This window comes from Pipra filicauda, unplaced genomic scaffold (genome assembly GCF_003945595.2).
Source record: "Pipra filicauda isolate LSUMZ 115617 unplaced genomic scaffold, ASM394559v2 scaffold130_size2058158_pilon, whole genome shotgun sequence".
Lineage (NCBI taxonomy): Eukaryota > Metazoa > Chordata > Aves > Passeriformes > Pipridae > Pipra > Pipra filicauda.
This window is the reverse complement of record NW_024103774.1, coordinates 1,978,838-1,993,507: the sequence shown is the minus strand read 5'-3', so window position 1 is coordinate 1,993,507 and position 14,670 is coordinate 1,978,838. Positions and strand designations below refer to the sequence as shown.

At 54.2% G+C, this 14,670-nt stretch overlaps 1 protein-coding gene across 2 annotated transcripts; it reads left to right on the top strand.

The window, feature by feature from the left end:
* The first annotated feature begins 745 nt into the window (after positions 1-745).
* LOC113999652 (myosin-7) lies at positions 746-14,265 on the top strand. Of its 2 annotated transcripts, none has more exons than XM_039378197.1 (39): positions 746-1,132; positions 1,561-1,704; positions 2,143-2,299; positions 2,432-2,459; positions 2,697-2,808; positions 3,131-3,223; positions 3,319-3,382; positions 3,596-3,694; positions 3,787-3,890; positions 3,975-4,113; positions 4,198-4,316; positions 4,428-4,577; positions 4,759-4,929; positions 5,073-5,382; positions 5,463-5,530; positions 5,667-5,754; positions 5,868-5,985; positions 6,073-6,196; positions 6,389-6,525; positions 6,606-6,732; positions 6,846-6,974; positions 7,046-7,288; positions 7,612-7,788; positions 7,903-8,048; positions 8,144-8,234; positions 8,905-9,294; positions 9,384-9,510; positions 9,613-9,731; positions 10,074-10,270; positions 10,478-10,661; positions 10,898-11,063; positions 11,153-11,277; positions 11,360-11,668; positions 11,803-12,006; positions 12,199-12,324; positions 12,413-12,688; positions 13,131-13,226; positions 13,919-14,053; positions 14,157-14,265. In XM_039378197.1, the coding sequence occupies exons 1-39, from the start codon at positions 932-934 to the stop codon at positions 14,172-14,174; spliced, it is 5,811 nt and encodes a 1,936-aa protein (XP_039234131.1). In that variant the 5' UTR covers positions 746-931; the 3' UTR covers positions 14,175-14,265. The 2 variants fall into 2 exon arrangements, with proteins under 2 accessions (XP_039234131.1, XP_027599051.1); XM_027743250.2 differs by having other exon boundaries at positions 14,154-14,265.
* The last annotated feature ends 405 nt before the right edge of the window (positions 14,266-14,670 follow it).

Genomic DNA, 14,670 nt, shown 5'->3' with positions numbered 1-14,670 from the left:
GAGGGACTGGGAGGATCTATGGGGAAACTGGGAGGGTCTATGGGGGAACTGGGAGGGACAGGGATGATACTGGGACAGTCTGTAGGGGAACTGGGAGGGACTGGGATGATGCTGGGAGGGTCTATGGGATAACCAGGAGGGACTGAAATGATATTGGGGGAGGGTACTGGATAAATCCTAGGGGGATATTGAAACTCACTAGGCAGTACTGGGGTGGGGGGCTGGGGGGGTGAGTGGGATGGTGTGTGCTGGTGTACTGGAGAATTATTGGTGGGGCTTGGGGGGATGCTGGGATATACTGGGACATACTAAGACATACTGAGGGGGAGTTGCTGTGTTCTGGACCAGGACCAGAGCCCCCCTGAGTCTGCACTATCATCCCCTGACTCGGAGACCACTGAGAGAGGTGGGACTGGGCACTGGGAGCACTGGAAGGAACTGAGGGGTGTCTGGGGGAACTGGGAGGGACTGGGAGGGATGGAGAAGTACTGGGGCATACTGGGAGGTGCTGGGGTGGGGTAAAGGGTAGGCAGTGTGAGGCACTGGGGAAACTCAGCTTAACTGAAAGGAACTGGGAGCACTAGGGTGGGTACTGGGACTGCCAAGGAGGAATTGGGATGGAGATAGGGACAACTGGGAGGAACTGGGAGCACTAGAAAGTAACTGGGAGCAGTGGAGAAGAATGGGGGAGGATGAGACCACCAAGGACGGACCTCAGATGCGGCTGACTGGGAGGACTGGGAGCTCTGTAGAGGAACTGGGAGCACTGGGGAGGAACAGAGGAATCAGATCAACCATTAGGAACTGGGGCATCTGGAGAACAGTGGATGATGAAACAAGGAAGGAGTTGGGATGGGGTCTACTGGGAGGAACTGGCAGCACTGGGAGGGTCTGACCCCTTCTGCCCCACACAGCCTCACCCAGCGCCACCATGCCTGACGTGGAGATGGCTGAATTTGGGGAGGCCGCCCCCTATCTCCGCAAGTCGGAGAAGGAGAGAGTGGCCGCCCAGACCCGCCCCTTTGACCTGAAGAAGGACATCTTTGTTCCTGATGAGAAGGAGGAATACGTTAAGGCCACCATTGTCAGCCGTGAGGGCTCCAAGATCACTGCTGAGACCGAGCATGGCAAGGTGGGGGGACCCCAGCCACACACGGGACATCAGGACCTCAAAATAGTAACTCCATCCCACATGGGACACAAAGAACCCAACTCACCTTCACTAGAACCCAAGAAACATCTAGACCTCAACATACCTTTACCAGCACCCACTGGATTCTCAGACCCCACAATATCTTCTCTAGAACCCAGGAAATATCTAGACCCTGACCCCCCTTCCCCAGCACCCACTGGACACCTAGACTCCCTCCTACCCTCTCCATCAACCAAGGGACACCCAGACCCCAAACCATCTTCTCTATCACTTGAGGGACACCTACACCTTCTCCAGCTCCCAAGGCAATACCCAGATGCCCAGGTCCCAGCCCTATGGGAGGAAAAACCTGGGGCAACTCCTTGTCCTGTCCTCCCAACCCATGGTGTTCTCCTTACCTTGAGCAGACAGTGACAGTCAAGGAGGACCAGATCATGCAGCAGAACCCTCCCAAGTTCGACAAGATCGAGGACATGGCCATGCTGACCTTCCTCCATGAGCCTGCCGTCCTCTACAACCTCAAGGACCGCTACGCCTCTTGGATGATCTATGTGAGTTGGGAGCCCATGAGGTTCTCCAGACCCCATCTGGAACTTGGACAACCCTTCTCTAGACCCCTTGGGCCAAATAGACCTAGGATACCCTTTCTCCAGATCTCATGGGCCACCCATAAATGGGATGGCCCTTTTTCACACCTCTTGAGGCACCCAGACCAAGATGTCCCAAACCCTTTGGGACACTTGAAACCAGGATGTCCCTTCTCCAGATTCTGTGGGCCATTCAGAACTGGGATATCCTCTCTCCAGGCTTCTTGGGTCACTCAGACCCAAGATGTCCCATCTCCAGATCACATGGGCCACCTAAACCCAAGACATCCCTTCTCCAGACCCCTTGGGCCACCTATATACAAGATATCACTTCTGCAGACCCCTTGGACCACCTGGTGGGGTGGCACCTCCAGGCTCTGACCCACCTACTTCTTTCTCCAGACCTACTCAGGACTCTTCTGCGTGACAGTCAACCCCTACAAGTGGTTGCCCGTCTACAATGCTGAGGTGGTGGCTGCCTACCGGGGAAAGAAGCGGAGTGAAGCTCCACCCCACATCTTCTCCATCTCTGACAATGCCTACCAGAACATGCTGACAGGTAGGGACTTCCTGCAGGGACCCCAAGACCGTATCCACTGATCCTTTTTGGGGAGCAGAAGATGTGGGGCAGATGTGGGGCAGAGCCAAGGTGGACTTCAGAACCTCATGCTTCTTCTCCTTGTTCCACCAGATCGGGAGAACCAGTCCATCCTCATCACGTAAGTGACCTCATATCTAAACACATTCTTAGCCCTGCTCACCTGGCACATAGCCCCTCTCCTTCTCCCTCTGAAGCCATGCCCACTGGCACGGCCAACCCTTTCTCACCACCTGGGCTTGCCTGTGGATATCCATCGTCCACCTACTGCAAGTGCCACTCCCCTAGTGAGTCCCCACCCCTAGCACCATAGCCCTGCCCACAGCACTCAGCCCTTGCTTTCCTTGGCTGCCCTCAGCGGAGAATCTGGGGCGGGGAAGACAGTGAACACCAAGAGGGTCATCCAGTACTTCGCCGTCATTGCTGCCATCGGTGACCGTGGCAAGAAGGAGACAGGGGCCCCAGGCAAGGTGAGGACACTGGATGGGGAATGACAATGTCTGGCCAACATTCTGCTGCCTCTCTATCCAACCAACAACACAATGTATCACCCAACCAATCACCCTACCAACCACCCAAACAATCCAACCAACCATCCAGCCAAGCAACCATCTATCCAACCTTCCATTCATCTGCCCCAGTTCAATCCCTCCACCCATGGCATCAACCCACCTCCCTGCCTATGCAAACCTACATGGACCTCTGTGTTCTCCCATCCATCCATCTCAACCTCACAACCCCAGCTCCTGCCCCTCCCTGTGACAGTCCACCCACATTGTCCTACTCTACCAGGGCACTCTGGAAGACCAGATCATCCAGGCCAACCCTGCCTTGGAGGCCTTTGGCAACGCCAAGACTGTTCGCAATGACAACTCATCGCGATTCGTGAGTGTTGGGCTGAAGCCTATGGAGTAGGGTCTGTGGGTTAGGGTTATCTGGGAAAAGGTGGCCACCTCCACCTCCTGCCACTGCTTTCCCAGGGGAAGTTCATCCGGATCCATTTTGGAGCCACTGGGAAATTAGCATCAGCTGACATCGAGACCTGTGAGTAGGTTGTGGGCTTCATGAGAGGACATCTGGTTGTCCATCACCCATCCATCCATCCATCCATTCCTCCACCCACATGCCCATCCTTCTCGTCATCCTACCATCCATCTACACTTCCATCTCCTCAAACCTCCATCCATCCATTCATCCATCTGACCCTCCATCTCCTCATCCCAACTTCCACTCATCTTCTCTCCATTCCCATCTCAGACCTTCTGGAGAAATCCCGCGTCATCTTCCAGCTGAAGGCTGAAAGAAACTACCACATCTACTACCAGATCCTCTCCAATAAGAAGCCAGAGCTGCTAGGTAAGCCATGCTCCCACCCCACCTACAAACACCTGACCCCAACTCCTTTCTGAAGGACTCCTGCCTGTCCCAACCCCACCTTCTCCTTGCAGATATGATGCTGGTGACCAACAACCCCTACGACTATGCCTTCATCTCCCAAGGAGAGACCACAGTGCCATCCATTGATGATGGAGAAGAGCTCCTGGCTACAGATGTGAGATGAGGGGCCACTAGGCAGTGTGTGTGTGTGTTTCTGTGTGGGCTGAAGAAGACCTTCATCCACATTTTTGCCCCACAGAGCGCTTTCGATGTCTTGGGCTTCACCCAAGAGGAGAAGAACTCCATCTACAAACTGACGGGTGCCATTATGCACTTTGGCAACATGAAGTTCAAGCAGAAGCAACGGGAAGAGCAGGCAGAACCAGATGGCACTGAAGGTTGGGTCCAATCAAGGTCAAGGTGGGAACTAGGGTGAACCCCATGGTCCTTCCAGGTTCATGTTTTCTCCTCTGCATCCTCAGAGGCGGACAAGTCAGCTTACCTAATGGGGCTGAACTCAGCTGATCTTCTCAAGGGGTTGTGCCACCCTCGGGTCAAGGTGGGCAATGAGTACGTCACCAAGGGGCAGAATGTCCAGCAGGTGAGTAGGACATCCCCAAAACCTCCTCCCTTTGGGGTGGCATGGTGCCATCTCCAGCAAGGAGGAGAGCACTGAGAGCCCCCTCTCACCGGTGGAACATTCCTCTTCCAGGTGATTTACGCTGTTGGGGCCTTGGCCAAGGCTGTGTATGAGAAGATGTTCAACTGGATGGTGACCAGGATCAACAACTCGCTGGAGACCAAGCAGCCACGGCAGTACTTCATCGGTGTGCTGGACATCGCTGGCTTCGAGATCTTTGATGTGAGCCTTGGTTGACCCTGTTGTGTTGACCCCATCGGGTGTTGAGTTAATCCTATTGGATGGTCAGGTGGCCCTGTTTTCACTGGTTGTTCTGTTAAGTTCATTGGGTCTCAGGTTGACCCCGCAAATCTTATTAGGTGTTCTGTTGACCCCATTGGTCATCTCCTCTCTCCTTCCCCAGTTCAACAGCTTTGAGCAGCTCTGCATTAACTTCACCAATGAGAAGTTGCAGCAGTTCTTCAACCACCACATGTTCGTGCTGGAGCAGGAGGAGTACAAGAAGGAGGGGATTGAGTGGGAGTTCATTGACTTCGGCATGGACCTCCAGGCCTGCATTGACCTCATTGAGAAGGTGCCACCTCCCCCCAGGGCTTCTGGGGCTGAAGGGGCTGCTGGGGAAGGGCCCTTCCAGTTGGAGCTTGCCAGGGACCCCAAAGTTGGGCAGTTGGGTTGTGCTTGGTGTTCACTATGACCAACAAGGTCTTCTCTTCCCAGCCCATGGGGATCATGTCCATCCTGGAGGAGGAATGCATGTTCCCCAAGGCCACGGACATGACCTTCAAGGCTAAGCTCTTTGATAATCACTTGGGCAAGTCGGCCAACTTTGGGAAGCCACGCAATGTCAAAGGAAAGCAAGAGGCCCACTTTGCCCTCATCCACTACGCTGGCACGGTAGACTACAATATCATTGGATGGCTGCAGAAGAACAAAGACCCTCTCAATGAGACAGTGGTGGGGCTCTACCAGAAATCAGCCCTGAAGCTCTTGGCCAACCTCTTCGCCAACTATGCTGGAGCTGATGCACGTAAGGGGCACCCCCTTCCTGAACATCTGGGGCTCTCCCCACCCTGCCCATCACCTATCTCATAACTTCTTCTCCAACAGCCATGGAGAAGGGGAAAGGAGCCAAGAAGAAAGGTTCCTCCTTTCAGACTGTCTCTGCACTGCATCGGGTAAGAGTTCAGGGGTTAGTGGTAGAACCTAGGGTATTTGGGCATTGAAATCATGTCCGAGGGCAGGTAGTGATTCTTGCTGGGACAGGTTGGAGGGGTCTTCCTTTTCTTCATTATCTCCTCCTCCATCCTCCAGGAGAACCTCAACAAGTTGATGACCAACCTGCGGTCCACCCACCCTCATTTTGTCCGCTGCATCATCCCCAATGAGACCAAGTCTCCTGGTGAGCCAATTCATGAGGGTTTATCCAGGGAACAGTGGTGGTCCCTGGCCAAAGGTGGTGGAAAGCAGTGCTGTGGGGCAGGCCTTGACTCACCCGTCATGATGACCCACCAGGTGTGATGAACAACCCCCTGGTAATGCACCAGCTCCGCTGTAACGGGGTGCTGGAGGGCATCCGCATCTGCCGCAAGGGCTTCCCAAACCGCATCCTCTATGGGGACTTCCGCCAGAGGTAGGCACAGAGGAGGAGATGTGGGGAGGGGGTTGACAACTCCACTGGGTCTGATCTCAGGATTTTCCTGTCCTCTCTGACTACTAGGTATCGCATCCTGAACCCTGCTGCCATCCCTGAGGGGCAGTTCATCGACAGCCGCAAGGGTGCTGAGAAGCTCCTGGGATCCCTTGATATTGACCACAACCAATACAAGTTTGGGCACACCAAGGTGAGGTCACATGGTCTCCATTCCCTGTGGTCCCATCATCCACAAGGCCTCCATGGTGGGACCAGGTTGACTCCATGGTCCCACCATCTACTTGTTCACCTGCACATCTGAGCTCACCCCATCCACCCTACCACCCATTCCTCCACCAAGCCTCCAGACCCCAACAGCACTTAGCTTCATCTCCCCTCGTAGGTCTTCTTCAAGGCCGGGCTGCTGGGGCTACTTGAGGAAATGCGGGATGAGCGCTTGGCCAGGATCATGACCCGCTTGCAGGCCCAAGTTCGTGGTTTCCTCTCCCGTCAGGAGTTCAAGAAGATCCTGGAGCGGAGGTGGGTAGAGATCGAAATGGTGTTGAGTCTAGGTTGAGCTGAAGTTCCTGGTGACCTGCATCCTGCTGTGCCTTCTCCAGGGACTCACTGCTGGTGATCCAGTGGAACATCAGGGCTTTCATGGGGGTGAAAAACTGGCCTTGGATGAAGCTCTACTTCAAGATCAAGCCCTTGTTGAAGAGCGCTGAGACTGAGAAGGAGATGCAGGTAAGACAAAGCCATAGGTGGGGCAGGTGGATGGGTGGATGGGGAGAGGGAAGGGTATGTGGGGACATAGAGGAAGCAATGAGACTTACAGGTGACCTTCGTGCCTCCTGCAGAACATGAAGGAAGAGTTTGGGCGGCTGAAGGAGGCCCTGGAGAAGTCAGAGGCCCGGAGGAAGGAGCTGGAGGAGAAGATGGTCTCCATGCTGCAGGAGAAGAATGACCTTCAGCTCCAAGTGCAGGCTGTAAGTGACCTAGATGCCTCAGCCCCTCCCTCCTTTTTCCTTCACCCTCCCACCAATCTTCCCTCTTCCAGGAGCAAGATAATCTCGCTGATGCTGAGGAACGTTGTGACCAGCTGATCAAGAACAAGATCCAGCTGGAGGCCAAGGTGAAGGAGATGACAGAGCGAATGGAGGATGAGGAAGAGATGAATGCTGAGCTGACGGCTAAGAAGAGGAAGCTGGAGGATGAGTGCTCAGAGCTGAAGAAGGACATTGATGACCTGGAGTTGTCTTTGGCCAAGGTGGAGAAGGAGAAACACGCCACAGAGAACAAGGTAAGGGTGGGGAGAGATCTTGATTTCAAACTGTGAGGACTTGAGATGTCTCGAGCCAAAGTGAATACGTTTTGAGAAGACCCAAGGGTGGTTGGATTGAGTTGCCAAAACCCAAAGCTGTTTAGGCTGCTAAAATTCAAGGGTGGTTGAGTTGGGTCATGAAGACCCAAAACTGCTTTGGTCAGGTTGTGACAACCCAAGGCTGGTTGTGTTCTCCTGTGTCCCCTGACTTAGGCCCAGCTCAACCAAGAGCAAGAACAACCTCCTGTCTCTTGTCCTACCTCTGGTACCAAACCGGAGGCTTGATATTTCTCTTCCTGCAGGTCAAGAACCTCACAGAGGAGATGGCCGGGCTGGATGAGATTATTGTCAAGCTAACAAAGGAGAAGAAGGCTCTGCAAGAATCTCACCAGCAAGCGCTGGATGACCTGCAGGCGGAGGAAGACAAGGTCAACACCCTGACGAAGGCCAAAGTCAAGCTGGAACAGCAAGTGGATGATGTGAGTGTGGGTCAGTCCTGCCACGGGCACATAGCTGGTGCCTTGGGGTGTGAAGGTCCTTCTGGGGTTGGTGTTTGTGGGGGGCTGATGGGTGTATCTCTGCCTCACTCACAGCTGGAGAGCTCACTGGAGCAGGAGAAGAAGATCCGGATGGACCTGGAACGGGCCAAAAGGAAGCTGGAAGGTGACTTGAAGCTGGCTCAGGAGAATATTATGGACCTGGAGAATGACAAGCAGCAACTGGATGAGAGGCTGAAAAAGTAGGGGCCCATCCACCTGCTTGTGCTTTACCTATAATGACCCTCTCTGCTGAGCAGGCAGGAATATGATTGCCTGGCATTTCTCCCCACACCAGGAAGGACTTTGAGCTCAATGCACTCAATGCAAGAATTGAGGATGAACAAGCAATTGCAGCCCAGCTCCAGAAGAAGCTCAAAGAGCTTCAGGTGAGGTGGACTTCAGCTTGGGGTTCAACTAGGAGGAGGAACTGGTTCTCCTCATTTATTTCACACCTTTTTGAGAAGGACCTAGACCAGCATGCCACAAACCTGGGGCCTGAAGCCCATGGCTTGTCCCTTGGCCTAGAACCTCCCTGTCACTTATCATCTCGAAATGACTCATGGGCTCCTGGGCAGGTTGGCTTTGGGGTAGCTTAAGCTGAACCAGTGGGTGTGGAGTACTCAAGGTAGTGGGGGCACCTTGGGTAGGATCGTCTGAGCTGAGCAGACCATCTGTTTTGGATCATGTTATCTCTGATGTCCTTAGAGAAGGTTGTGTGGAGCTGTCTGATCCAGGCAGCTCTAGGGTTGGTTGAGCTAAATGTCTTCAAGACCAGTGAGTTGAAGAATCTCAAGGTAATTTGAGAAGGTGGAGTGTCTTCAGATAAGGTTGGGTTGATCTGGAGAACTCGAATCTTGACTGGGTTGCAGAGAACTGAATGAGATCAAGTCTGGTTGAGATGAAGGATCTCCAGTTGTCTGGGTTGAGCTGAAGAGTCCACATGTGGTTGGATTGACTTGAATTGACTTAAAGACTCTCCAGCTGGATTGGTTGAATTGAGTGGAGGAGCTGGGTGAAACCAAGTCTGCTGACAGCATGTCCATCCCCTGAGCACAGGCACGGATTGAGGAGCTGGAGGAGGAGCTGGAAGCAGAGCGAACAGGCAGGGCCAAGGTGGAGAAGCTGCGCTCAGACCTGTCACGGGAGTTGGAGGAGATCAGTGAGCGTCTGGAGGAGGCAGGTGGTGCCACATCAGTGCAGATTGAGCTCAACAAGAAGCGGGAGGCAGAATTCCAGAAGATGCGGAGGGACCTGGAGGAGGCCACACTGCAGCATGAGGCCACGGCTGCTGCGCTGCGCAAGAAGCACGCCGACAGCGTGGCCGAGCTCAGCGAGCAGATTGACAACCTACAGCGTGTCAAGCAGAAGCTGGAGAAGGAGAAGAGTGAGCTCAAGCTGGAGTTAGATGATGTTGGCTCCAACATGGAGCAGCTGATCAAGGCCAAGGTAGGAAATAGGTCTCCAGCCATTAAAGAACAACTCTTCCATTGCCCTCTCAAGGTTCTCTTTCAATCTTCTGCCCTTCCTGTCTCCAGGCCAACCTGGAGAAGATGTGCCGTACCATGGAAGATCAGATGAATGAGCACCGGACCAAGTCCGAGGAGGCTCAACGCATGGTCAATGACCTCACCACTCAACGAGCGAAGCTCCAAACAGAAAATGGTGAGGGGCTTGTTCTTCCCTAACCCAATTGACTATCCCTTGCCCAGTGAGGTGGCTTTGTGGTGTGTCCAGCGAGTCACTGTCCACCATTCCACCCCACAGGTGAGCTCTCCAGGCAGCTGGAGGAAAAGGAAGCCTTTATCAACCAGATGACGCGAGGGAAACTCACCTACACCCAGCAGCTGGAGGACCTCAAGAGGCAGCTAGAGGAAGAGGCCAAGGTAGGGCTTTGTTCAGGAGGTCAGTGGGGCTAAAAAACACCTCCAGTGTCAAGGGTGAAGTTGATTTGGGACTCAGAGGGGCAGTTGGAGAAAATGAGTTGAGGGTCTTCAGGGAGTTCAGTAGGGTTGGTGGGTGTCAAGGAGGTTGGGTTGGATTGGTAGTAAGGATGTTGGTTGGGTTGGTCTAGAGGAGGTTGGGACAGGTTGGATTGGTCTACGGGAGTTCTGGTCAGCTTGCAGTGATGAAAACAAAATCTTGCTGAGTTGGAGAACTCTAAGCTCAAGTTGATGTGGACCCAATGGTTCACCTTTTCTTCACTTGCTCTTTCTCCACCCTCCCAGGCCAAGAATGCACTGGCCCACGCCCTCCAGTCGGCCCGGCATGACTGTGACCTGCTGCGGGAGCAGTATGAGGAGGAGACAGAGGCCAAGGCTGAGCTCCAGCGCTCGCTCTCCAAAGCCAACTCTGAGGTGGCACAATGGAGGACCAAGTATGAGACAGATGCCATCCAGCGCACCGAGGAACTCGAGGAAGCCAAGTAAGTCATCCCCCCATGAAGGGAGCTTCTAGGGGGCAGGGGAGAGCAGAGACTCTTCCACTGGAGAAGGATCTGGAGAATGTAGAGGGACTTGGAGATAGCAGAGGAGATCCAGAGCAGAGCCTTGGCCAACTGATGGGTGGAAGAAGGTTTGAGTTGGTGCACTTGGTCCATGGGTCACCACAGCCAGGTTGTCCCCCGGGACAGGAAGAAGCTGGCCCAACGGCTGCAGGAGGCTGAAGAGGCGGTGGAGGCAGTCAATGCCAAGTGTTCCTCTCTAGAGAAGACCAAGCACCGGCTGCAGAATGAGATTGAAGATCTCATGGCTGACCTTGAGCGGTCGAATGCAGCAGCTGCTGCCTTGGACAAGAAGCAAAGGAACTTTGACAAGGTGGGAGAACCAAGAAATGGTGGAAGGAGAATGGTGGGAAGAGGGTGGAGAGATGTGGGTCCCACCAATCACAGAAAGGCAGGAGAAAAAGTCCAGAAGAAAGGTGAACAACTGTCAAGGTCTAGGTTTCAGCAGAGCTTCAAGTCCCTACCAAAAGAGTGTTGGGGAGAGGAGGAGGACAATGAAAAGAGTTTTTTGTGGGCAAAGCAGCTTCTGAGCAGGTTATGTCCCTATAGATCTTGTCTGAGTGGAAGCAGAAGTTTGAAGAGTCACAGATGGAGCTGGAGGCATCGCAGAAAGAGGCCAGATCCCTCAGCACTGAGCTCTTCAAACTGAAGAATGCCTACGAGGAGTCACTTGATCACCTGGAGACCTTAAAGAGGGAAAACAAGAACCTCCAAGGTGAGACCATGGTCCTTTGTCTACCCACCATGATGTTATGATGTTTTCCACTACTTTCCACATATTCTGATGTGTTCTCACCTGAGCAGAGGAGATTTCGGACCTCACGGAGCAGCTGGGTGGCAGCCACAAGACCATCCATGAGTTGGAGAAGGTCCGGAAGCAGCTGGATGCTGAGAAGCTGGAACTTCAAGCAGCGCTGGAGGAGGCTGAGGTGAGCCAAATCACATCCCCATGAATCTCCATGTTGTTCTGGTCTTCTTTGTGGTTCTCAGTTTTCCCTCTGTCTCTTCCAGGCCTCTCTGGAGCATGAAGAGGGAAAGATCCTGAGGGCCCAACTGGAGTTCAACCAAGTCAAGGCAGACTACGAGCGCAAGCTGGCCGAGAAGGACGAGGAGATGGAGCAGGCCAAGCGCAACCATCTGCGGGTGGTGGACTCGCTGCAGACCTCACTGGATGCTGAGACCCGGAGTCGCAATGAGGCCCTGCGGCTGAAGAAGAAGATGGAGGGTGACCTCAATGAGATGGAGATCCAGCTCAGCCATGCCAACCGCATAGCTGCTGAGGCCCAGAAGCAAGTCAAGACATTGCAGGGCTACCTCAAGGTACCAATAAAACTTCTGTTTCATAAGAATGTTGAGATGTAGTAGATTACACCACCCCACAGTAGAAGAAGAGTGGACCTTCAGCCCCTTCCCCCCCATCCACATTCACCCTGTTCCCCTATGCCATCTTGTAGGACACTCAACTGCAGCTAGATGACGTAGTCAGGGCCAATGAGGACCTGAAGGAGAACATTGCCATCGTGGAGAGGAGGAACAACCTCCTTCAGTCAGAACTGGAGGAGCTGCGGGCGGTGGTGGAGCAGACTGAGAGAGCCCGCAAATTGGCTGAGCAGGAGCTGATTGAGGCCAGCGAGAGGGTCCAGCTTCTCCACTCACAGGTGAGACCTCATGCACTTTCAAGGAAAGAGGTCACCTGCATCCACAGGTGTGGGATTCTAATGAGTTGAGTTACCAAGATGTCCAGATCCTTGAAGCCTCCAGAGTTGGCAGGGGTGGGGGCATTAAGTACTGAAGAAGGATGGGTCAGCAGTTCCACAGACACCTCATGAGATCCTCTTCTCCATCTCCAGAACACCAGCCTCATCAACCAAAAGAAGAAGATGGAGGCTGACATCTCCCAGCTGCAGACGGAGGTGGAAGAGGCCATCCAGGAGTGCAGAAATGCTGAGGAGAAGGCCAAGAAGGCCATCACTGACGTGAGTGCCGTGGTGGGAACGACAGCTAGGATATCTTCCAGTGGAGGGTAATGAACCTCCTTTTCTGCATGCTTCTCTCCTTGAGTAGGCAGCCATGATGGCAGAGGAGCTGAAGAAGGAGCAGGACACCAGCGCCCACCTGGAGCGGATGAAGAAGAACATGGAGCAGACCATCAAGGACCTGCAGATGAGGTTGGATGAGGCCGAGCAGTTGGCCCTCAAAGGGGGCAAGAAGCAGCTGCAGAAGCTGGAGGCCCGTGTGAGGGAGCTGGAGAATGAGCTGGAGGGTGAGCAGAAGCGCCATGCCGAGAGTGTCAAGGGTCTCCGCAAGTCCGAGCGTCGTGTCAAGGAGCTCAGCTACCAGGTGGGTTGCCTGAGGTGGCCCTGGATGTTATCTACTGGCCCTGTGTCCACAGGGCCTTATGTCTGATGCTGTATGTGACTTGCAACATGGCTGACCTGGTAGCCAGAGAAACACAGGTGAACTAGACCACCCACTGCCTCTATGTCCAATACTGTAGTGGGACCCAGAACATGGTAGGCCTGGTGGTCATGAGCCACCCAGTCCACCCCCCAGCATCCATGGGGTCTTTGCATGACCCAGAATCTCAGGTGAAACCTTATCAAGGACAAAAAAGACACCTTCACCCAAGAGGATATCCCACCTTCTGCCCCACAGCTGAGGCCACCAGGGAGCCTCCACTTCCCAAGATCATCTCTAACTGTCTCCTGACCCTCGTGGCTCTGGTGATGATCCCAAGCATGGATGGGGTCAGGTCCTGATTCACACGTGTCTCACCCCACAGACAGAGGAGGACCGCAAGAACTTGGTCCGGCTCCAGGACCTGGTGGACAAGCTCCAGCTGAAGGTCAAGGCCTACAAGCGACAGGCGGAGGAGGCGGTGAGCAGTGGAGGGCAGCTTTGGGACCACTCTCCAGGAGGGACCAGTGTGGGGTTGGGGTGTGAGACAGGATGTAGGGAGTAGCAGGGAACCTTAGTGTCATTAAGGAGTGGGGTGTCAGGGGCTGAGGAAGGTGGGCAAAGGGAGAGGTGGGGGGGGTGGAATGGCTGTGGGACAGGTGACTAGAAAGTTGAGTGGATGTTTGGATGGATGGAAGGTTGGATAGATGATGGTGGGTTGAATGGCTGGCTGGCTGGAAGGTGGAGTGATTGCATAGATGAAAGGTTGGACAGGTGGGTGGAAGGTTGGTTGGGTGGATGGAAGGTCGAATGGTGGAAGGATGGATGAAATGTTGGCTGGCTGACTGAATGGATGTACAGAAGGAAGGCTGAACGGTGGAATGTTAGATGGATGGATGGATGGATGGATGGATGGATGGATGGATGAAAGGATGAAAGGATGAAAGGAAGGAAGGTAGGTTTAGTGGGTGGAAGGTTGCACGGATGGGATATTAGAGGGTTGGTTGGTTGAGTAGATGGTTGGGTAGCTGGAGATGGAATTGCTGAAGGGACAGGTGGGTCCATGGTAGGCCAGATGGAGCAATAAGAAAGTCAGATGGAGGGACAGCTGGCAGGGTGGCAGGAGGCCACATGGAATTGAGGTGGAGCCCCACTGATGCCCCTGTCTCCCAGGAGGAACAAGCCAACTCCAACCTGGCCAAGTTCCGCAAGGCACAGCATGAGCTGGACGAGGCAGAGGAGCGTGCCGACATCGCTGAGTCCCAGGTCAACAAGTTGCGGGCCAAGAGCCGTGACATTGGAGCCAAGGTGGGACCTCTCCCTGCCCCACAGCTGCCCCATGGCTGCCACATGGCTGCCCCCACAAATCCCTCATGTTTACACTCCAATTTTTTTCCTTCTCTATCAGAAGGGACTCAACGAGGAGTGAAGCTCTGGATTCCCAGCTGTATTCCCTGGACCTCTAAATGCCCCACCCCTGCTCCCAGCCCCCTAACCTTGGTCAGCCAATAAAAAGCATTGAGCAGCAGCAGTTTGTGTGGGGCTGGGTTTGTGTTGGGCTGGGTTTGTGTGGGGAGGGTGGAGTTGTCTCATGACATGGCACCCAGAAGGTGGATGCAGCCCACTAGTGTGCAACATAGCACACCCCACAGCATGATGCAACCAGACGCACAGTGCAACATGATGTGACTGATGGGGTGCACCTTAACCTCAACCTGCCCCACAGTGTAACTCGGCCTGCCCCATGGTGCTCCGCAACCTCAACCTGCCCCACACCAACCCATGTCCATGTGGGAAGAGACATGTCCAGGGGCAGATGTGGGGCTGGGGAGGGAGGGGCCCAGGAGGTGGGGGGAAGCATCTGAGTCCCCCACATATGGAGCAGAGCCTGAGTGAACCCCTCAAGGATGTCTTGGCTCCTGCGG

Coding starts and splice junctions, on each gene's coding strand:
- LOC113999652 (XM_027743250.2), top strand. CDS start 932: ATGCCTGACGTGGAGATGGCTGAATTTGGGGAGGCCGCCCCCTATCTC. Junction 6,733..6,845: donor AGACTGAGAAGGAGATGCAG/GTAAGACAAAGC, acceptor TGCCTCCTGCAG/AACATGAAGGAAGAGTTTGG. Junction 9,511..9,612: donor GAAGCTCCAAACAGAAAATG/GTGAGGGGCTTG, acceptor TCCACCCCACAG/GTGAGCTCTCCAGGCAGCTG.